Source organism: Chelon labrosus (genome assembly GCF_963514085.1).
Source record: "Chelon labrosus genome assembly, chromosome: 2".
NCBI lineage: Eukaryota > Metazoa > Chordata > Actinopteri > Mugiliformes > Mugilidae > Chelon > Chelon labrosus.
In genome coordinates, this window is record NC_140338.1 from 7,634,745 (window position 1) to 7,657,663 (window position 22,919).

At 44.3% G+C, this 22,919-nt stretch overlaps 1 protein-coding gene across 1 annotated transcript in view; it reads left to right on the top strand.

Annotated features, from left to right (window-relative positions):
- The window catches only part of cacng2b (calcium channel, voltage-dependent, gamma subunit 2b), a gene marked incomplete at its 3' end in the record, with an annotated part of 75,023 nt that extends 58,843 nt beyond the window's left edge, over window positions 1–16,180 (top strand). Inside the window, exons 3-4 of the mRNA XM_084558053.1 lie at window positions 12,143–12,283; window positions 15,648–16,180. Coding sequence (XP_084414179.1) covers window positions 12,143–12,283; window positions 15,648–16,180 — 674 coding nt within the window. The remainder of the gene's footprint in view (window positions 1–12,142; window positions 12,284–15,647) is intronic.
- Window positions 16,181–22,919: the final 6,739 nt, after the last annotated feature.

Consider the following 22,919-nt stretch of genomic DNA (forward strand, 5'->3'; position numbering starts at 1 on the left):
GTAAATAACATTGACCATCTTGTGACAATGTTCTGCTGGGAAACGTTTGGACCTGGTATTCGTGTGGATGTTACTTAAACATGTAGCACCCACCTAGACCAGACCAGGTACCCCCACCCCATAGCAATGACACTCCTTGATGGCAGCAGCCATCCCCAGCAGGATGCAGCCTGACACAGGCACACACACAAAAACGCTTAAGAACAACTCAAAAACCACGAAGAACAGCACAAGGTGTTGACCTGGCCTCCAAATTCACTAGATCCCAAACTGATCAAGTATGTGTGGGATAATCCACAGAGGCCCCTCCCCTCAACTCATAGGTCCCAAAGGCCTCCCTCTAACAACATTCTGTTGCCAGACACCACAGGACACCCTCAGAAGGTCTATGTTCATTCTCTGATGAGTCACAACTGTTTTGGAGGCACAAGGGAGACCTACACAATATTAGGAAGGTGGTCATAATGTTATGTCTGATCGGTGTATTAAATACTTCCAGAAGTACCAAGTAGTTCCCGAGGTGGAAATGTGGCTATAGGTGGCTATTCTCTAAAATCAGAATTACTACAGGGACTCTGTGACTCATACAGGACAGGAGGCCTAATCAACCATGCAGGTGTTTTGCCTTTGGCAGTACAAGATGAGCTGTTTATAGTTTTTTCTGGTCTGGTTGAGAGTGTTGGTGTCCAATATACATACAGTATGTGTATAGAGGATGACGCCACACCCACATTAGTGATTACCTTGGTATAAAGCTCCCGAACCCAAGCGAGACAGTCACATGATCAGAAGTGAGCTGCAATGAAATAAATGTGCCCTCCCCTTTTGCTTTCCTCTGTTGAGTTCTTTGTGCTGTTATGGGCCAACATCACATAACACGATGTAGACGCTGTCAAATTAGGCAGGAGAAAGCAAACAAATCTCGACATGCTCTTGTTTTTTGTCGAGACATCACGATGCATCCCAGATGCTGCATCAGTCGTCCTCAAATGAGATGCACTGCACAGAACGAAATGAGCAGCAGCGGGCAACGGCGGCTGCAACAGCGGCTGCAACAGCGCTGACGAGTTTTATGTCCTCAAAACGGGGTGGTTGGGCCGGGCCTGTGCTGATTTGGATTTGGATTTCCTCGCACGAAGATGACTGTATCTCCTTACTAGAAGTGATAGACAGAAACGTCCAAATTCCTGAACACTGCTACCACTTACTGTGGACCACTTGCAACACCTGAAGCAGTAATAGACCAGTATTGCTTATAATATGGAAGTCGTCATTCATTTCGGATTCTCTCTCTCTCTCCCCAAGGGCCTTTTCTATCTCCCTCCCTCAGTCTCTTGCACGCTGAGCTACCCCCCACCCACCCTCGCTGGGTGAATTTGTACATGTGGTTATGTAAGCCTTCATCCTACAGCAGTTGTACTTTCAGCTACAGAGAGAGAGAGAGGGGACAGAGACACCACCCAAATCCAAATCTACAGCACAATATAGAGGATATCGGGGACAGAATTTACAGTTTACCTTGATGGCGTGGCCAACAATTTTTGCACAAGCCAACATAATTCAATTTGAAATATTTGTGCAGTGCATCACATGCATGTGTGTACATCTAGGTCTACAAACATCGCCTTCTGTTGCCGGCTAGTGGAGCGCTTGGAAGTAGAGCGTTGACGTAGCTCGAACATTCGCGTGAGACAGAATCGCAAACTGGGTCTGCAGCTAAAGTCACAAGCTGTCCTGAAAGCAAAGATTATACAAGGACATAGCATTCACCTCGGCCTGCTGAGACCATGATGTCCTACATAGCGCGGGTTTTTGATGTATAGTATACTGTCCATCATATCTCTTGCACTGTCGGCTATTATTGCACAAGAACACTTGCTGTCCTTGAAACCTGAGCTTCTGTTTGTTGTATTGTAGCTTTAGGTGGCAGAATGCCTCACTGCGCCCTGTAAAATGACACTATGACTGACGACCATATTTGCTCATTTATGCACAATTAGGGAATGGTCTAAAATAGAGTCAGCTTTAGCTTTAGATCAGAAGAAGTGCGAAGCCCCAAGTGCATAGCTACGTCCTTTTGTATGTGCGGACACATTAATGTCTTTCAAACCTCCACAAGCGTACAATGCATACATTTCAAATAGGCTACTGTAACTGCTGTGCGTTTGCAGCGTTGGAAATGGTGAAAAAGGGAAAAGGGTGTGAAGTCTCTACCACACAGTGTGCACATTGGTGTGAGTGAGTTCTGAGTGTCTATGTGCACTGTGTCATGCATGAGGCCAATGAATGGGATTAGATATGGCCGACAGCTCAGCGCTGGCCCTAACTGGCTTGAACGAGGCCCAGTAATACATATACACACAGAGAGACTTTTGTATTTGCTATATTTGCGAGATCCTTCATTGAAATTGAGCGCGTTCTCTTGGCTTTTGTCCTTGACTCTAAACATCACAACCACTGCCTAATGTTGACTCTAACCGTCGCTAGAAGAAGTAGGCGTTCATTTATTGGTTTCACCACTAAAAGACGCCACGGAACTGTGTTTTACACTTTGTTTTAAAGCAACTTTAAATCCATACCACTGACTGAAAGTCTCTGGCAGTATCAACGGAATGAGCAACGGAAAAGCCTAGAAATGTGTCAGCAAAATGTTGGTTAAACGTCAAGGACGTTCGCACAATGCGTACATTTCAAGAAACAATGCATACATGTCAGTCACAGTAGAGCTAGGGATGTACCTATCGGTATCGATATTGGGCTCCATCCAAGCTCAGTCTTTTGTAGTTTGTAGGTCTGCTGTAAACCAAAATCATATCCACATAGTGTCAAAACTTCTTCTTCTTCTGTTTAAATGGTAATTGCCTTGTGTCAAGGCTGCCTAAAATCTTAGAAGAAGAAGAAGAAGAAAAAGCAGGAGAACCAAAGTGACTCCCATGGCTAAACATGCGTAGAGGAACTTTATTCTTGGTAATGAAGTCAATTGTGGATTTTTGGCGAGGTGGTAGTACGGGATCGACATTCAATACCACCAACTTGATTTGCCACCTACAAAAACAACTCACAAAACCGAATATGTGGATAACACTCAGGAAAAGGCTGCACCGAAACACCTACAGCAAACACCGAACGCTGCATTTATAATAAGAGAAACGTATCGTTGAGACACAGTCGTGGTGAAAAGTATTGCAGGGAGGGTTATGGAGTTTATCGCATTGGTGACCAACCAAAGTACGGGCAACCCTCTCAATGCCACTGTACATGTCGGATGCTGTTGTAAAGTTCCAAGGCATTATTATCGCATTAACTTTGGCAAGACCATTTATTACACTTAATGGAGTTGCATGGTGCAAACGTGGTCCAGGAAAATACAAGTGAGATATGAAAAGCCTTTATGAGTCTAAAGGGTAAGAAATTGTTGTTTAATTAAGATCGGATCGAGACTTGGATCAGTTAATACTCAATTGTAATTGATTGGGATCAGATCTGGGGCACAAAACTTGATCAAGACATCTCTAATTAGATCACAGTGAAATTTATGGTGCCATGATGCAACACCAGTGTTGAACCCAGCACCACTGCCCCATTGAGCGACCAGGAAATCTTTAAATAAAAGTGAGTTTTTACTGGTATTTACTGGTATTATATAAGTGAAATCACCTTCCTTTAAGTAGTGCAGGTGGTGACTACCAGATACATGTTTTCCTTTCATATCGTACTGTATAGGTTTACTGCTGTACAGCTGAGACCGCTCAGTACTATAAACAGATACAAAATCTATGTCCTATGGGTTGAGGGGAGGGGCCTCTGTGGATCATGCCACAGATACTTGATCAGTTTGGGACCTAGTGAAATTGGAGGCCAGGTCAACACCTTGTGCTGTTCTTCATGTTTTTTTGAGTTGTTCCTAAAGCGTTTTTGTGTGTGTGCCTGTGTCAGGCTGCATCCTGCTGGGGATGGCTGCTGCCACCAAGGAGTGTCATTGCTATGGGGTGGGGGTGCCTGGTCTGCTCTAGGTGGTTGCTACATGTCTAAGTAACATCCACACGAATAATGACTGCCAGGTCCAGAAGTTTTCCAGCAGAACATTGAATTGTCACAAGATGGTCAATGTTATTTACTTCTCCTGTCAGTAGTTTTAATGTTATGGCTGATGTCGTTGTATATTTCCCCCTGAAATGTGCAGCTTGTCTCGAAGTAGAGTGTTTGAGTAAATGTGTTCATTTACTTCATACGTCTGACCTTTAAAAAGAAATATTATCTTAATGAAATCATGAAAATCCATTTGAACAAGTGAGGACTGTCCAAAAATGTCCTCACTCGTAAGGTCTCGGAGCGTGATGCGTTACGAAAATAGAAACACAACACGCAACACCAAGAGTCCTTATTTGCTCCGAAAACTGCTCCGAAGTGGAAGCCGTGCGCAGTCCTGCTGTTGCTATAATTAGAAGGCTGGATGCTAAAACTTCTCGGCGCGCTGGAAGACGCGCGACGTCACCCACCGATGAGGTCACCGGCTCCGCTGATGTCACCGCGGCTATATTCGGCGGCGCGAGTTGTGACGTGGAGGCATATCACGATTTACATGAGTAATACGGCATGATAATGACTGGCAGGCTGCGCAAGATCCCCCGTGTGTGTTCCTGTGATAACACACACACACACACACACACAGGCACGTGCAAACACACATCTGCCGGCTGATGTGCGTGTGCGCTTGTGCCGATTTTCATTTTTTCCGTCTTTGTCTGTTTAAAGGAGATCAGATTGTCTTCTAAAAATGATTCTCGCAGTAAACGCGTTTGTCAGCCTTGTATGGACACACATCCTCAGACACAGATAGATATTCCCCTGTAGCTGTTTTGCTGAGTTCCCACTACCACATGTTCTTTGCTGCTGGGCTCTCCCACGTGGGCGAAGTGTGTGTGTGTGTGTGTGTGTGCGCTAAAAGTTTGATGTGTGTCTGTGTGGGAGACGATCGAGTGAGCAGATTGTTCCTGCACGGGTAGCGTACAGTGTGTATGGGAAACACCCCACTTTGGAGGGTGAGTAGGTGGTAGGCTGATCGATGAGTGTGTTCACTTTGTAGCTTGTTGAGCTGGTGTGTGTGTGCGTGTGTGTGTGTGCGACAAAGCAATGGAGAGGGGGGGTTTGCTGCACCGTAGATTGTGTGTGTGTGTGCGTGGGGAGCTCCCATGGTGGTGTCCACCCCCGCCTCTATAATTCAGCCACAATTACAAGGCTCTCCTCTGCTGCAGCTAATGAAACCATAAGTCAGCCAGAGACGCACACATCTAAACACTGCAGCAGAACCAGCCAAGCGCTGGGAGGAATGGAGGCAAGATGAAGAACTGTAGGAAAGACAAAGGAGAGCGGCTTGAAACTGTGAAGATTCGGTGTTCAGATATGTGTGTGTGTGCGTGCTGTACCTTCTGACATGATGACCACCTTCCTGATATTGTGTAAGTCTCCCTTGTGCCTCCAAAACAGTTGTGACTCATCAGAGAACGAACATGGGCCTTCTGAGGGTGTCCTGTGGTGTCTGGGAACAAGATGTTGTTAGTGGGGGGGCTTTGAGAGGAGATACTTGATCAGTCTTGGAGGCCAGGTCAACACCTTGTGCTGTTCTGCATGTTTTTTTGAGTCGTTCCTTAACCGTTTTTTGTGTGTCCTGCTGGGGATGGCTGCTGCCATTGAGGAGTGTCATTGCTATGGGGTGGGGCTACCTGGTCTGGTCTAGGTGGGTGCTACATGTCTAAGTAACATCCAGATGAATGAATGCCAGGTCCAAAAGTCTCCCAGCAGAACACTGAATTGTCACAAGATGGTCAATGTCATAATGTTGTGGCTGATCGGTGAATATTAAGTCACAACCTTTTAATTTTTGCAGATTCCACAATAGTAACGTGACAAAGAACTAGCACACCATCAACTTCTTGCAGGTTATTTGTCGGATGAAACATCACAGAGTGGACGATTGTTCACGTTCATCAGAAACCATTACAGGAACATCATTAGCAACGGCGTGACCATCAAGACTCCCCGCTCCCTCTTTTGTGCATCCGCTTCTCTATGTACCATAACGATACGAAGCCTTATAGCTCTCATCTAATTTAAAACGGCACAACTAAACCAATAAAGCTTGCATAGTCCAACGGGGAAACATAGAAACAATATTACAAACAGCCTTCGTGCTGATAATTAGCGGCCAGGTGACCTGTCCAGGGTTTACCCCGCCTCTAGCTCAATTATGAGCTAATATAGGCTGAATCCCCTGCAGCCCTCGGCGGGATGAGCGGGTATGGATATTGGATAGATTGATGCTGACAATCAACTGTTGATCCCCTGGCTGGCAATATTCACCAAATGCTAATTCGGAATACTTTTTATGATAAATGTGCATTACATCATCTGTTTTAAATCCAGCCCGACGAACACTGGCTCATTGTCTTCTCGTCATTGCAACGCGTCGACAAAAACTCCTGATTCGTCGCTTGTGCAAAGACCCCGCAATATATTTGGATGTTATTGCCATATCGGTGAAGTTTTCTGAGTTGTATTTCCATGAAGCCCGACAAATACTGTATGCTGAATAAAGCACTGGCAAAGAATATCTCCTGAATATCTTACATGTATAGGAACCTAGATCCCCTCTATGTCCCTGGCTGAGGTGCCTTGATAAAGCACCGGATCCCATTGCTCCAGGTGTGCTCACTTGGTTGGGTTAAATGCAGGACAATTCCTTTTTTGTGTACACAATGCAAATATCTTCCTTCTTCTTGGAGTTCAGGATGTTAGCACTAGCCGTCCCTTAACGTCCCTTCTTCTTCTTCTTCTTCTTATGTACCTTGCTCTTGCTCCCACAGTAGGTATTGAGAAAGTTTGACTTGATGGTATACTTGGTACGACGTGTGATGAGGCAGGGTGGTCTCAAGTTTGCAGACATCAATCCGTACCCGCGGAAGACAGACCTTCAATTCCCACAGCAGCCTCAAGCACGCTCGACAAAAGGAGCTGAAAACATACTGTATACGTCTCCTCGCGCAGCTGCCACCGAATCTCATTCACTCTCGACTCAACTCCCTGCGTCTCTGTGCTTGGTGGCGGGGTGCGCCTGGAGGCCGGCGCATTTTAAAATTCTCCCTTTTAAATTCCCTGCCTTCTGCTTAAAACGCAAACGCAGAAAGGGAAAAAGAGAGAGATAGAGATGGAGATGGAGAGAGAGCGCGAGACGGAGATCGCTCGAGGCGAAGCAGCTTCACAGAGAAGCGGAGCCCTGCAGCCTTCGTGCTTCTCTTCTTGTCTCGTCTTCTTTTTTTTTCCCCAGCTCTCGTTTCTTTCTCTTCGGTTCTTTTTTCTCTTTACGTTCCCCCCCCCCCCCCCCCATTTATCCCTCTGTACTCCTTGTGTTTTTGTCAAATTTGGCTTTCCACCGCAGTTGCCTTTCGCGGCCTGTCCTGTTATTTGTTGAAATCTCACCCCCTTGCTCTAGCTCGTCACTTTTCCACCAGCTTCTTTAACTCATTTTCCCGTCGTGCATGTGAATGTTTTTAAAAAGAGAGAGTTTCCATCCATATTCACGTCAAAGTAATATATAGAGATGGGATTTACGGCTCTTTGGAGGGAGCCGGCTCTTCTTCGGCTTCTGAAGAGCCGTTCAAAAGACTGGCTCATTTTGATATTGGTTTATTTCAAGATGCCAGCCTGGGGGTAACTTACTTTATCTGGGAATTAATCACTGGGAAGAATGACAGGGTAAGATTTGGATATGTTGAATCATCAACATATGTTCAAAATATATTCTATTGGTGCTGAGCTATGGACTCTAGATAGATAGTTCATCGCTTGGGAAATTTGCTAAAGAGTTTTGTGTAAACCGGGAATCAAGCCCGGGTCAATTGCCTTTGAGGAACCTATGCTATAGTATTCTAGCACATATTACACCTTGCTAGTCCATTCCATTCTTCCAAGTCTGACTTGGTTCCCAGCGTTCGTTTTAAAGAGCCTTTCAAGAGATCCGATTCGTTTGCGAACGTCACAACTCCAGTAAATTAGCACCTACCTTGAGAACAGGAAAATGTGTGAAATCTGTCTGGAGCAAAACCGTTCCCTGGGTAAAAATGAGAACGGTGTTTATGTCTTATTTCTTTCTGAAATCAAGAACGCGTTGTTTAAAGAATTACTGCTGTTGTCTTTGTAACTTTATGCAAATCTTGACAGGTGCAGCGGCGGTAACCTAAGTGGATGGGGCTTAGCAAACAGTCGATAAAAATTTGATTACAAAATACAACCGGGCTGCCATATATTATGTGCTGTCCATGGTCGTTTGTTCTCTGCGTACTCAATATAACGGAGACTCTCAGCCAGCAGTGTGTGTTTTACCTGAGTGATAAATCAAGCGTGGCTCAGGTCTACGTGTGTGTTTGACAGGAGGCGTTTTTGCTTACTCTTTAAAAAAATAAGTGTATGTGTGTCTGTGTGTGTGCATGGAGTTTGAACCTGGTAGGAGGAGCTTTCCACCTTGAAGACAATTTGCCCTGACGGTGCATGTCAGCGAAGACGAGGAGATGGGGTTAAAACAAACAGGATGGAGGAGGAGGAGGAGGAGGAGGAGGAGGGGGAAGAAGGGGAGGAGGGGAACCTTGGTGTGGTGCCAACTCTGAGGTCACCTTAATATTTGATCTGCTTCACTGAATGAAACCATCACATTACAGCTATGCTAGAGAGACGGGCCGAAAGGGGTAAAAATAAAAGAGGGAGGAAAATATCAAGATAGAAAGTGGCTGAAATTAGACACAATACCAAGGGCAAGACATTCTCCTGGTTCAACTGGTTTTAGAGGCCAGTGAGGAAAGCGGTGAAAGCTAACTGAGATTTATTACAAACTGAGACTTTGTTTATTTTCTTTATTGGGGATAAAATGTTACTGGCTAGTCTGCAGTCAATCTAAATCACATTACCACAAGTGAAGTACATGCACAAGCCCAGGGTCGGAGTTCAATCAGGACTGCAAATTGTGACGGTTGTTTTGCTGGGAGACTTTTGGACCTGGCATTCATTCATGTAGATGTTACTTAGGTAGGTGTAGCACCCACCTAGACCAGACCAGGCACCCCCACCCCATAGCAATGACACTCCTTGATGGCAGCAGCCATCCCTAGCAGGATGCAGCCTGACACAGACACACACACAAAAACGCTTTAGGAACAACTCAAAAAAAACTAAAAAAACATTAAAAACAGCACAAGATGTCAACCTGGACTCCAAATTCACTAGATCCCAAACCGATCATGTATCTGCAGGATGATCCACAGAGGCCTCCTCTCAACCCATAGGACCCGAAGGCCCCCCACTAACAACATCCTGTTGCCAGACAACGTAGGACACCCTCAGAAGGCCTTCAGTCATAACTGTTTTGGAGACACTAGGGAGACCTACATAATATTAGGAAGGTGGTCATAATGTTATGACTGATTGATAACGCGTATTTTACAGAAAAATACCTCTGCACACAATTGATAGACCTACAACCAGTCAGAGCAACGAATGGACCATTTGTTGACCTACTAATTGAAGCAATTAACAGTTGCTAACATAAGCTGTGAGCTACTTAATGTTAGCAACCATGCTAATGGCAGACATTGGAAATACTACTTGCATTTTGACCAGTTTTATACATGGTTTTCAACGTTTTGTTGGTGAATGGTCCCTCACGTGGTTGTCTAACTGAGCAAGAGTAACATAGTAAGGCGACAGATGTAAGGAGCCCTCTTGTTGATGGTCAACAGACCAATCAGGAGTCCAAGTGAGACGCATAGTGACGTATAGTGACGTATAGTTCTCGAAATATGCCTTATCTACTGTCCTTTAAACTTATTTTACTCTCAGTATCCTTTATAACAGAGGTGGAATGAAAACATCTAGCTTCTCCTGAGGCAGCCATTTTGTTGTAAACTCTTCTGCGCTCTGATGATATGTATGACTTCATTGCTGGTACTCTTTCGCCCATCACAGCATAAAGCCTTTTTGTGGACGGTGGAACTCTGGGCTTGCTTCCAGGCTAGTTAAAAACCTCACGTTAAACCTTCTTGTGTTCCTTGTCCCGATATTTACGGCCCACAGTCTCAGTCATCTACTGAAAAAAAAAAGTATTATTTACTCAGGTGACAAAGTGAGAAATCTAACGTTTAGGAATGTGACATTGCTCGCTACAGATGCCATGCGGATTCGTAACGGCTGCGGCGCCATGACAAGCCTTAGGCCAATCAGCAAATCAGCCACACAGAGGGCAAACAGGCCGATAGCTGATGGACAGACTGATATAGAGAGAGAGAAGGAGGACACAGACAGACAGAGAGCTACAGAGATGGAGCGATAGAGCGGTGGAGGATGGTCTGATGGAGGGAGACAGAAGGAGGCTCATTGAAAGAGAGATCTTCCACACAGATAGAAAAGAAAGCAGAGATAAATGTTGTTTTTCTTTTCAGTATATACAGTATTTATTTAGCTATGGAAGAAACATGTTGCCCGTTGCAGCTAACCATTTTGTTAAAGTACTTCAAAGTGGTAGACACCATCACCAGGGGCGGACAGGCCAGGACAGGCAAACGAAAAAATTGTTTTGGGTCCCCATGGAAAGAAAATAAGAGAGTCAGCACCCAGATGGCTACATTTTGGCATATTTTCCAATGACAACCTAGCCTGGCTCTACAATCAATGAAAACCATTTTGTTGGAAAGAAATTCAATTCCACAGTGCTCAGACGATGTGCATCGCTTTTACTCTTCTGTAAATCATGGCACAAACCATTAGACTTGCCCGGCAGAACATAATCAGTTACCAACGGAGTGACTCCAGACCAACTTTTCACCACAAACATGGTGTAGACAGGGAAGGTAGGGCTTACTTCCAGGGTCATGACAATTAAACCCCTTAAACCTATGAAGGCCCTACATTGCATCAACAATATTCCACAACGCCCCTTCTATCTACTTGGGCTTGTACCGACTAGTTGATTAGCTAGTTTGTCGACTTCACTGCTGGGCCATGGAGCTTTAGGCATCATGTCGACCAGTCACTGATCACGTGACAATAACAACATGGATGCAAAATATGTAAGTCAGTCCTGAAATACAACAAAAGTCCTACTACATTGCACACTCATCTGAAAAGGCATCTGCTAACGCTAGTAGAGGAATGGTCCAAATCCTCTCGATAGCAGTTAACTGACAACTGAACTGAATTTAATTGTGAAAGTTATTAGACCTTTAGCTGGAGTACACGGAGAAGGCTTCAGAGAAATACCACTTTTTTTAAACCGGCTTTTATCCCATTTTACAACACGGTGTGAAGTATGCTATTGATGGTGCTGAGTTGCTGCCTGTTTTTATACAGGCTATACATATCTGCAGTGCACAGTGTGTAACGCATGAGCTGTCTGTTCTCTACATATGTATTCAGGCCAAGAATATAGATTTCTTTGTTGCAAAGCATTACTTTCCACTGTATTTTTATTAGTGACGTTCTCAGCCGCTAGTCAGTGTCAGCTTTAAAAAACCCAATGACTGATTTCGCTTGTGTGTACTGCCTGTGTTCAAAAGGTTGGGACAATGGATCTGGAGACAGAAGTCTTTACCTGGGTCCCCCCAGAACCTAGGATCTCCACTGACCATCACCAGAACAATAGTTGAAACACTGTTAAAAACTGTTCCCTACTGAGCTGTCAAGTGACTGTAGTGATTGTCAGCCGTCAAATTGCAGCTATAAAAGTTAATTTTACAAAATATAACTTTTGTGTGATTTAAACTTTCTATACCAACAACATACCTGATGAATACATGAGATGCGTGGACACTTTTGTAAGGAAAACTGGCATTTCTAACAATAAGATGTCACTAGATTATGGCTGCAAGGCATGTATTTGCGGATTACGTCTTGTGACATGCGGTCACTAACTGAATGGTACAATTGTCTTTGTAAACCTTCAACATGTTTGCTATTTCTCCTTCAGGGATTTGTTGTTAACCATTTGAATGTGTTCCACCCTTGTCAGCTATTATTTGGTAATTCATCTGTCATACATCATATATTCAGCATCTGTGACAATAACCAACAACTACTTCCGCCCTGATTTGTGTGCATCCAGGCGCCGTGCGAGCCTCGAGTATCTTCCCCATCCTGAGCGTGATCCTGCTCTTCATGGGGGGGTTGTGCATCGCTGCCAGCGAGTTCTACAAGTCACGCCACAACATCATCCTCAGCGCCGGCATCCTCTTCGTCTCCGCAGGTACGACGGGAGGGAGGGGAATAAGAGAGCGCTGGAGGGAGGTAGGGAGTAAAAAGAGGAAGAAACTAACCGGGAGTGAAAGGTTGCAGCTGGATGGGAGCAAAAGCGAGGGATGATTTAGGAAGAAGTCAGAATAAGTAAAGAAAATTGTCGGTTGTAATAAGGAATGATATTAATATATTATCTGTCACCGTTGTTAAGGTAGTGGATGTGAACTTGGGGGCAACAGGACAAACTAAGAAGCGAAACTTTATGATGTAGCAATAGCTAAGGTGTTAGGAAGGCAATATTAGTCATTGGTGACACTTTTGATGTCGCCACCTGATAAATATAAGTCCGATATACATTGCATCAAATATTATTACAAAAAATAAATTAACTGAACCAGTTTTACTTCCAGAAACAAACCAACAGGTAAAAAAAGATCCTGGTCATAGCCCAAGTCACTGGTGTCCTGTTTTGGAGACGACCAAAGCCGATATGGTGCTTGATGACCGCCTGGTGATGTGTTGCGTAGGGTTTGACGTGTGTGTCGCGTAAAAAACAGCGGCCTCGGGCTAAAGCTAGAGAGGCAAAGACAGCTCAGGTTGTCATTTTCCAAAGCATCTTTGCGGTTTTGTGTGCGCATGTGTGTCTTATGGTTCTAGGCCATGGCCTACTGTGCTGTGCTAGATAACTAGTTCCCCTCCAAGTCAGAAGTGAGAGATGCAGTTCCCTCTGTTTCTCTTTCTCTGTCTGTGTCTGTCTCTCTCTCGCCCTGTTGCTAGGCTAAGAGGAGGCCACTGGGATTACACTCTAAAAATAAGGTGTCCCTGATACTCTTTTGCTCTGATCTATCTCAATCAGGCCCTCACAGTATTCACATATCACTCCGCTTTTTCTGCGTCTGCACGGTATTATTTCCACCATTTGTTATCCTGTCGCTCCGCCTGTCCACGTCCACGCCGATTTCTGTCCACACACCGCCAGAGTGACGATGCATGAGAACAGCAGACGATCAAAATAGAAGGAGAAGAAAGGGAAAGCGAGATGGAGAGAAAAAGGTGACACTGATGAGAGAGACTGACAGAGGGTGTGAATTTGAGCTTCGCTGGAAGTAGGAACGGCTGAGGAGGGTGAAACACGCCAGTGTAGGGACACGCATGCAAACAGGGCGTAAGAAATAAATGGGAATCTGCCCTAGTTTAGATGAAAAGAAAGCACAAAGAGAACCAGAGAACAAGAAAAGGGCGGCTGTCAGTAGCCACAGATGGGTTTGGAAACGTGTGGTCTCTCGACTATGATTGATTCTGTTGTGGACACACACGTCTACTAATAGGTTAGTATTCTTTTGGTTTCCCTGATCATCTGTGTTCATTTTCTCTGTGAATTACAGCTACTTTTTAAATCTAAACAAATGGAAAATCCTGTTCCTCAGACCGAGCATAACATTATGACCACCTTCCTAACATTGTGTAGGTCTCCCTTGTGCCTCCAAAACAGTTGTGAGTCATCAGACATGGGCCCTCTGAGGGTGTCCTGTGGTGTCTTGCCACAGGATGTTGTTAGTGGGAAGCATTTGGGTCCTATGGGTTGAGGTGAGGGGTCTCTGTGGATCATCCCACAAATACTTGATCAGTTTAGGATCTAGTGAATTTGGAGGCCAGGTCAACACCTTGTGCTGTTTTTCATAATTTTTGAGTTGGTCCTAGACCGTTTTTGTGTGTGTACCTGCCCTTAAGGAGTGTCTTTGCTATGGGGTGGGGGTGCCTGGTCTGGACTAGGTGGGTGCTACATGTCTAAGTAACATCCATACGAATGCCAGATCCAAAAGTACCTCAGTAGAACACTGCGTTGTCATAAGATGGTCAATGTTATTCGCTTCTCCTGTCAATAGTCATAATGTTATGCCTGATCAGTGTATATGCAGAGAGTACACAAATATCAGTTAATTCTAAAAAGCTCTTTCCTAATAACCATCAAAGATAAACTTCAATTACTTAGTGCTGGGATTGATTGTTGACTTTGTCACGATTTCAGTCAAGCAATAGACTTCCATGCGTCAATATACTGACGGGCCCAAGAGCTTGAGCTGTTTTTAATAAACACCTTTGCAAGAAAGAGGATTTAATTTACACAGTGAAGGAAGCAGTTAACAGCTACACTCATGGAAGAAGTTCTTGAATTTTGTAATAATTAAACTGGTTGAGTTTGAGTGATGGGGTTCAGTGTTAATATGTAGACATGGGGAGTTGGCATCAAACCACTGTACAGCATGCACCGAACCAATACAATCTTAAATAGTGTTACAAACTCACTTTGGTACTGTGTGACAATATTTAGGTTGCATTAAGCATTGCAGGTGGTGACTGACATGTTTTCCCCTCAGGGCTTACCCGTATTCACAAGTTGCTGAGATTGTTCAGTACAACAAAGCCATGCAGATCTGTGTATCTTGACTCGACTTAGCTGCTGCTCATAGTAAATCTGATTGTAAATACAGTACATGCTGACCTTACCACCCGTAGATTACTAAGAGATTGACTGCGGCCTTACCAGATTCGTAAATGTACCAGAACATCACGGCACTGCCAACATGTATATACAGGCTATTTGAAGCCCCATTGCTACGGCTTTTAGTGCCTCGGTGTTTTTTCATCACTCTATTTACTTAAGGATATTTCTTAAATACAACTAGTCTAGGCCAAGTATACACCAATCATGCATAGCATTATGACCACTGACAGGAGAAGTAAATAACATTGACCATCTTGTAACAATGGAATGTTCTACTGAGAAACTTTTGGACCTGGCATTAGTGTGGAGGTTACTTAGACATGTAGCACCCACCTAGGCCAGACTAGACACCCCCACCCCATAGCAATGACACTCCTTGATGGTAGTGACCATCCCCAGCAGTATGCAGCCTGACACAGGCACACACACAAAAATCATGAAAAACAGCACAAGGTGTTGACCTGGCCTCCAAATTCACTAGATCCCAAACTGATCAAGTATCTGTGGGATGATCCACAGAGGTCCACATAGGTCACAACTGTTTCGGAGGCACAAGGGAGATCTTGCTGGTCATAATTTTATGCCTGATCAGTATATACTGTACAACCTGGCACAACTGCCAAAACTTGAGGTTAGTGGACAACCATGACCACCTCTGAAATCTCATTGACCACCCCATATCTGATGGGTATTTGGTCACGCGGATGTCCACGTTTTCATTATAACCCACACATCTACCGGTTTACTTTAAGTTAGATGAATATTTCTTTCAATTTGTGATGATTGTTGTTTGTTTATAGCTGGCTTTATTAGAGACTGGATGTATTTCAGTATTGATATAATGTTCCTCCTTTTGTCCTTGTCCCAGGCCTCAGCAACATCATAGGAATCATAGTGTACATATCAGCCAACGCTGGGGACCCTTCCAAGAGTGACTCCAAGAAGAACAGCTACTCGTACGGCTGGTCCTTCTACTTCGGCGCCCTCTCCTTCATCATGGCCGAAATGGTGGGCGTGCTGGCCGTGCACATGTTCATCGACCGGCACCGGGAGCTGCGCGTGGGGGCACGAGCCGCTGACTACCTCCAAGGTGCGGCCATCACGCGCATCCCGAGCTACCGCTACCGCTATCGACGCCGCTCACGCTCTTCGTCCCGCTCTACGGATCCCTCGCACTCTCGCGAGGCATCGCCGGTGGGCCTGAAGGCCTTCGGGACGCTGCCGTCCACGGAGCTGTCCATGTATACCCTGCCCAAGGGCCAAACGGGCACCCCAACAGCCACCTATAACTCCACAGAGAGGGACCACAACTTCCTGCAGGTCCATAACTGCATCCAGAAGGACCTGAAAGACTCAGGCGGCCACAGCAACACCGCCAACCGGCGCACCACGCCTGTATGAAACAGACAGGGACACTAACAAAATTCAGAGGAACTTTGGGGGGAAGCAGCAAAAGACAGATCATGGTGTAAAGAGAAGGAGAATGAGAAGAGGGCTTATGTGGATAGCTTGAGGAGTAAAGGGGTAAGCGGGGAAGGGGAAGATCTGAGCGCTCCACAGCAACTCAGATAATCACTGTTTCTGTTTATAAAAAGGAAATGGAGTAAAAATGCATAAAAAAAAGAAACATGCATGATTTTCCCATGAACCATTGTTTAATGAGTTTTGAACATGTTTGTAAAGACTTGAGGGGGAGGATGGGGAACGAGGAACCGGGTGGGAGGGCTGGGTGTGGGGGAGGGGGCGGCTTCCGGACACTGGGGTGGGGTGGACAGTGGTTGGAACCGTGGAGTGGTGGGCTGGTCCAGACTGCCTGTTTAAAGGCGAACTTTATATTTTTTACTCTTCCTCAGTCTGATCAAAAAAAAGGGGCACAGTTTAACCCTCTGCCCTGCCTACGAACCCGCCCTCGCACTACCATACCACAAGCCCCCTCTCCCCCCCCGACACACACACAAACACACACACACACACCCTCAACTCCCCTAAAACCCCACTCCTTTCTTTAGTTGCTGTATCTTCTTGATTTCATTCTTTATTCACATTAATACTGTGAACCATTGCGGTGTGGAATTTTAGCAGGGAGCAATTCAGGCCGCAAAAAAAAAAAAAAAGAAAAACAGAAAAAAACACAAGTTAATATATGTATTGATTATATATATAAATATATGAATATACATGTTAATAAATCATGACTAGACTTCCCTGACGCAAAAAAGAATATATATATATATATCAACAAGAAAAAATGACTTGTGAAACTAAATCAAGTCGTCATGGAAACGTAACCATGTCGAAGGATTCATCGCGACTAGATTTTCACGGGCGAAGGCTTGAGCCTACTTGATGAACTGGTCTTGGTTAGTATTAGACTCATTATCACATTCTTTTACAATGACGAGAAAAAATAATAAAAAATAATAAAAAAAATAAATAAATCTTTTGGCCTTCCGTCAAAACCCTGGCAGCCATCTTTGTTCAGGGTCAAGAAGAGGCGAAAGTCGACCTCACTTCTTCTTTATTTTGTTTTATTTCTTTATTTCTTTTATTTTGTTGACCCCATGAAGGGGCAATGTGAAGAGGGAACTCTGGGTAATGGAGGGTCTCTCTGCGAACTTGAAGATGACTGTGGACAATGAAACGTCACTACTGCCAAAGACACAAAGTAGTGCGTGAGAGAACATGGCTACCAGCGAGCTGAAGCTAAGTGACTCCAAAAAAAAAGAAAAATTAAGAATTTACATGCATGCTAATCAAAATCATCTGATCTGCTTTTAAGAAACCTATGTTTTGAACAATGATACCATGTAAGGGCGGTAGGAGTGACAAAGTAGAAATTAATGTTACAGTACTGTGTCTATTTGAATTTTATTTTTTTTTTAATTTTATTTTTTCTTTCGAGTGGGTAATTTGGGGTGGGGCTTCATTACGCTTGAAACAGAAAACAAAACTTTGGAGAACGTATCAATGCTTTTTTAAAACAGAAGATAATCTTATCTTGCCTTTTCGTTTGACTTCATTCTTTTATTTTTTCTCTCTCTCGGTTCCTTTGAACTCTCACACAGCCTTAGTCTCTTTCTTTATCTCATTTTTGTTGTTCTTTGGTTTGGCGTTGTGTTGTTGTAAATGAGAATTAAGAAAAAAAAAAAAGAAAAAAAAGCATAATGTCTTTCAAGGTGCCAAAACTGAATGATTCTGAACTTGGATGCATCAAGTCCTGATGACGAATAAAAATTGAACCCCCCCACCCCCCCGTAGGGAACTGAACGCGTGTTTGTTGCATTGTATTTGGGCCAAGAACACAATGTTAACAGGAGGGATCGGTTTGGGACGGATTCATTTCAGCCCTTCCGGTAGTCTGGAAACCAGCCCGAACAAAGTATTTGTGGGAGAAAGTTGGTCTGGGGTCACTTGGGAAACCGACTGTGCGCCCAGAAAGATCTCCTGGGCCAGTCGTCTTGTCTGGGTGGACAAAAGACTAACACTGCTGTAGTCGTATGTCTGTATTGGTGAAAACACGTCCCATATGGAATCCAAATGGCGTGTTACCAGACTCGTATTCTGATAAGAATCAAGGAGGACTCCAGTCTTAGCTTATGCTCGGTGCCAATGTTCAGCTAACATTATCTGCTGGTGTGAGGGGTGTACAGATCTGCACAAATCCCAGTGAGCCTGCGAGCAGTTAGATAGGATTGAAAATGTGGATGTGTAAGATTCTGATTACGTCAATACCTTCATCATCCCTAACGAGACAAAGGAGTATGCAAGGAAGCTGGGCAGGTGATGATGTTGCCAAGCAACAGTAGCCATTCTAGCTCTGTGAGGTTAGCTAGCGTACTACTCCCGACAGATGTTAAAACTCTCACTTTCAGCACATTCTGCGGAATAGACGCATCTCCTCAACCATTTTTTTCCCCATCCCCATTCATTTTTGTTGGGGGAGCTGTGGAGTAGTGCTGAGGGGTCCATGGCTGAGGTTGCCCTGAGTGAGCATCTAACCCCCAAATTGCTCCCTGGGCGCAGTCCTTAGAGGCTGCAGCCCACTGCTTCAACTGTACACACTACTGTGTGAACAAATGAATGGGTCAAACGGCAGGAACTGCAATTTCCCAATTGCGGGACAATTAAAGTTTAAATTATTTAGCCTTCCTCTTAGGTATTATGAGGCTGGTTGTTTCTCCGCAGCCTCTTTAGTTTAGTTCACATCTTCTTCCAAGAGGGATCATGTCAGTTGGAGCACTGTTCGCTCCCTCTCGCACAATAATCTAAATAACACCCTGTAATACATGACGCACCATTGTTTTTCAAATCTTGTAGTGTGTGCACGTTTGAGATCAGACATAAGAATATCTGTGAGGTCTCTCCTTAAGTGATGTAATCCAGTTTCAAAATCAGTTTGGACTTTAAGATTCCTGTGGTCCCAGCTCAGCTTTAGCCCGCATTAATATTTGAAGCAATTTTTTTGGTCTCTTTTTGCTTTTCTGGAGACGGACAGCAAAAAAATTAAAGAGAATTTGCGAGAATGTTAAGATCTGAAATCTGCAGCAGTTTGATAAGCTGTGTCCTTCAATTCAACCCTTTTGGCAGACTGAACCCCTGAAGGCCCAGCGGTGAAAACCCACTGGACACGATGCAAAGCAAAGTTTTGGGAAACACAACATAGTCTTCCTAGTACACCAAACAATTGCATCTAAAAATACTGTGGAAGAGCACGTGATGCAAGGATGATGCAAAGTCAAATTTGCCGTCTTGTTTGTCAACATAGTAATGGAATCATAGGTAATGAAGTTTTGAGAGATTAGGTGATAAGCTGCAAATACTAGCGTTTTTATCTTTATTTAGATTTAATTTAGGCCAATGAAGCAACCACATAGTTTACATTCACCTCACTGTGGCCAATTAAGTTAATTCTAGTTGTAACATGCAGATTTTTGTTTCTTTGGATGACTACATCCCCTATGGACTCTGATTTAGCCAGCTTAAACGTGACGGCACATTTCTGAGTTTGTGATGGAAAATGCATCGCCCCCATCTCACTCTTCATAGTCTCTCTCCATCTTTTTATAACCCATTCATTTCTTTTCTCTCCTCCCGTTTGCCCCTCTGTTAGGTATCTGACCTGCCATCCCATCAGTTGTGGAATAAATGTCAAATTGCTCGGCATCAGCCTCAATGTCCTGCATGCTGCACGATACAGCGTCTCTATGCTGTCCCTCTCTCTCTCTCTCTCTATCCATCCCTTCCTCTCTCACTCCTCCCCCGGTGCGATGATCAAAGTGGCTGGCATGTCTCTCTGCAGCACTGCTGTGATCACTGAAGAGAAGCCGGCGAGGAAGGGAAGATGAGAGGAAGGAGGAGAGAGAAAAGGGAGTGGAGTGGGGCCACCGATTCAAACAGCGACACACCGCCCCCATCTGGTGCGGAGGTACGTAAAAAGAAAAAAAGAAAAAAAAAGAAAAAGATTTTCTCATTGTTCGAACTCGGTGACCTCGCCGAAGTGCAGGGGAACACAAATCTTTGTGTGTAGGCACCACAAACGCGTCGAGGGGTAAATCCTGTTGACTTTTCCTATTTGCAGGGCGAGGCTGACCTTCTTTTTAAGATTAACATCCGTATGGCTCTAGATTGATGGGAGATTTGGGAAGTCATCTTCATTCATTCATCTTCTGTAACCGCTTGTCCTGTGAAGGGTTGCGGGGGGCCTGGAGCCTATGCCAGCTGTCATCGGGTGAGAAGCGGGGTACACCCTGGACAGGTCGCCAGTCTATCGCAGGGCTAACACAGAGAGACAGACAACCATTCACACTCACACCTACGGCCAATTTAGAATCAACCTAAGATTAACCTAACCAGCATGTCTTTGGACGGTGGGAGGAAGCTGGAGTACCCAGAGAGAACCCACGCAGACACAGGGAGAACATGCAAACTCCACAGAGAAAGGCCCCAGTCGCCCTGGATTGCTGTGAGGCATCAGTGCTAACCACCACGCCACTGTGCCACCCAGATTTGGGGAGTCCTGTGCCAAAATGACTATTCAGTTTAACAGTTTTAAATCATTTCCTATTAATAAATCGGCAATTATTTCCGTAGTAGTACATAACAGTCCGATTCCCAACACATAACGCCAGTCCAGGCCAGTCAAAGCTTAAACTGCTGCCCTGTGAGACAGAGTATATAGCTTTAAATTACAGAAAGTTGTCTTCAAAGGTCAAAGAGGTCAAAGAGGTTTTTACTGTCATTTCAAATGTATACAGCAGGTGCAGTACATGGTGAGATGAGAGGACGTTCCTCCTCCAGGACAATGGAGCTACATGAAGACATAGGACTAGGTACGATATGAGGGACTGACAAACCATACAATACTGACAGTGCAAAACACTTAATGCACTTATAAAAAGGCATTACACAAAAACAGAGAGCCGCGCCGACTAATAAGTAGACTAACACAGTATGAGTTAGTTCACACTGGTAAAAAACTCTGATATGAACTCTGAAAAAAAAAATCCTGTTATTATTGTTTCGTTTATTATTTAGCCCGGTATCATATCACAGCATAGGAGCAACATATCATGCTTTGTGGAAAAACTGACTCATATGCTGTTTTCTATTTATTTTTCATCAGATCTCCCTGCAGATTTATGATTTTTTTCTTGTCTGAACGCTAAAATACACTGAAAGATGGTGGTTTCCCTTAAATATCGACTTGTCCTGCCTTGATCTTCAAGTCAAGCGTGTCTTTTTCTTTTAAATCTTTCAACATTTTCAGCTTTTTAGCTGCTAGGAGTGGATACTATATTTAAAAAACAATGTTGTTTGTCTACAACAAGTTAATTTAATATAATATGTCCGTGTGCTGCTAAAAAAAAGACAAATGGAGCGTTGCAGATAGAGGACCCTTTATTAATCATCCGCTAACATCCCTCTCTACAAGTCAGTCATTACGAAATGACAAAACCATTAGAAATGTTTCCGCCGTGTCGTTAATCAGAGGCCGAACAGATAAAATGTGAAACACTCCTTTTGATATCATGTTGAGTTCGTTAATGAAATACAGCCCCGTCCATCACGAGTCATTTGGTCTTGACGTGTTAAATAGACATGCAAAGCTTAAGATGTGAGCACAGGATGGGTCTAAAGTGGCGTCCTATTTAAACACAGTTCCATCATGCTGAATTATTATTCACTGTAGCAGCATTTATTACCGACAAACAAAGATAGGATAGGTGTTTTGATTTTTTTTTAGCGAGAAATAAGCCTTTTGTGTGTTTTTGTTAACATTAGCAGCATGAACCAATCTGAATTCATGATTTAGGCGACACTTTTTTAAACAAATCCGTTCGATTGTTTAACGGCAGCAAACGTAAAGAGAGCACGGCTCGTTTCGGGCTGCCATGCAGGTGAACTCGGAGGGCGCTGCGGCTGATTTTTGCCCCGCTGCAGTTCAGACAGGAGGGTAGCAGATCTGAGGGAACAGCTGCTGTGTCCTACCTCACCTGCAATTAGCAAGCTTTTTAGGTCATGTACAGTTAGGGGCTATGGAACGAGCCATGCTTAAATACACCCACACACACACATTGAAACGCAGACACAGAGCGAGAGAGAAGGAGAGAGAGAGAGAGAAAGAAAGCAAGGTTAAGGTCAGTTCTCTTTGATTTTAATCAAATTACTGCACCACCGTCGAGTTGGAATAATTCACAGTTATGGTGTAATGGTATAATTTGCTGTGTGAGATTGGCTGATATTAGATATGAGATTTAGAAGCTAGAAGGGAGGAGAGAAAATTAGAGAGAAAGTAGCAAGACAGAAAGAGAGCTGATTTGCAGGAAGAGCGCGACAGAAACTGTAAAAACAGCGAGGGTAGGTGTAAGATATGAGCTGGAACTCCTCGCCCTGAGCTCAGGCTGTGTCGGGAATACAAAACGCCGCGTTAGTGTTTGTTTGGGGCGAGGACCACTGCAGTGAAACACAGCTGAAATAAATCCCAGCAGGCTCAGACCTCGCACAGATACGACGTGCAGGGATGTACATACAGTACAGGTAAGCTAATGACGGCAGCGAGCAGTCATCAGCTCTGTAAGAGTCACCGTCTAGCCACCGACCGCGCTCCATGCATTTTTATTAGATGCAAAAGAGCACATCG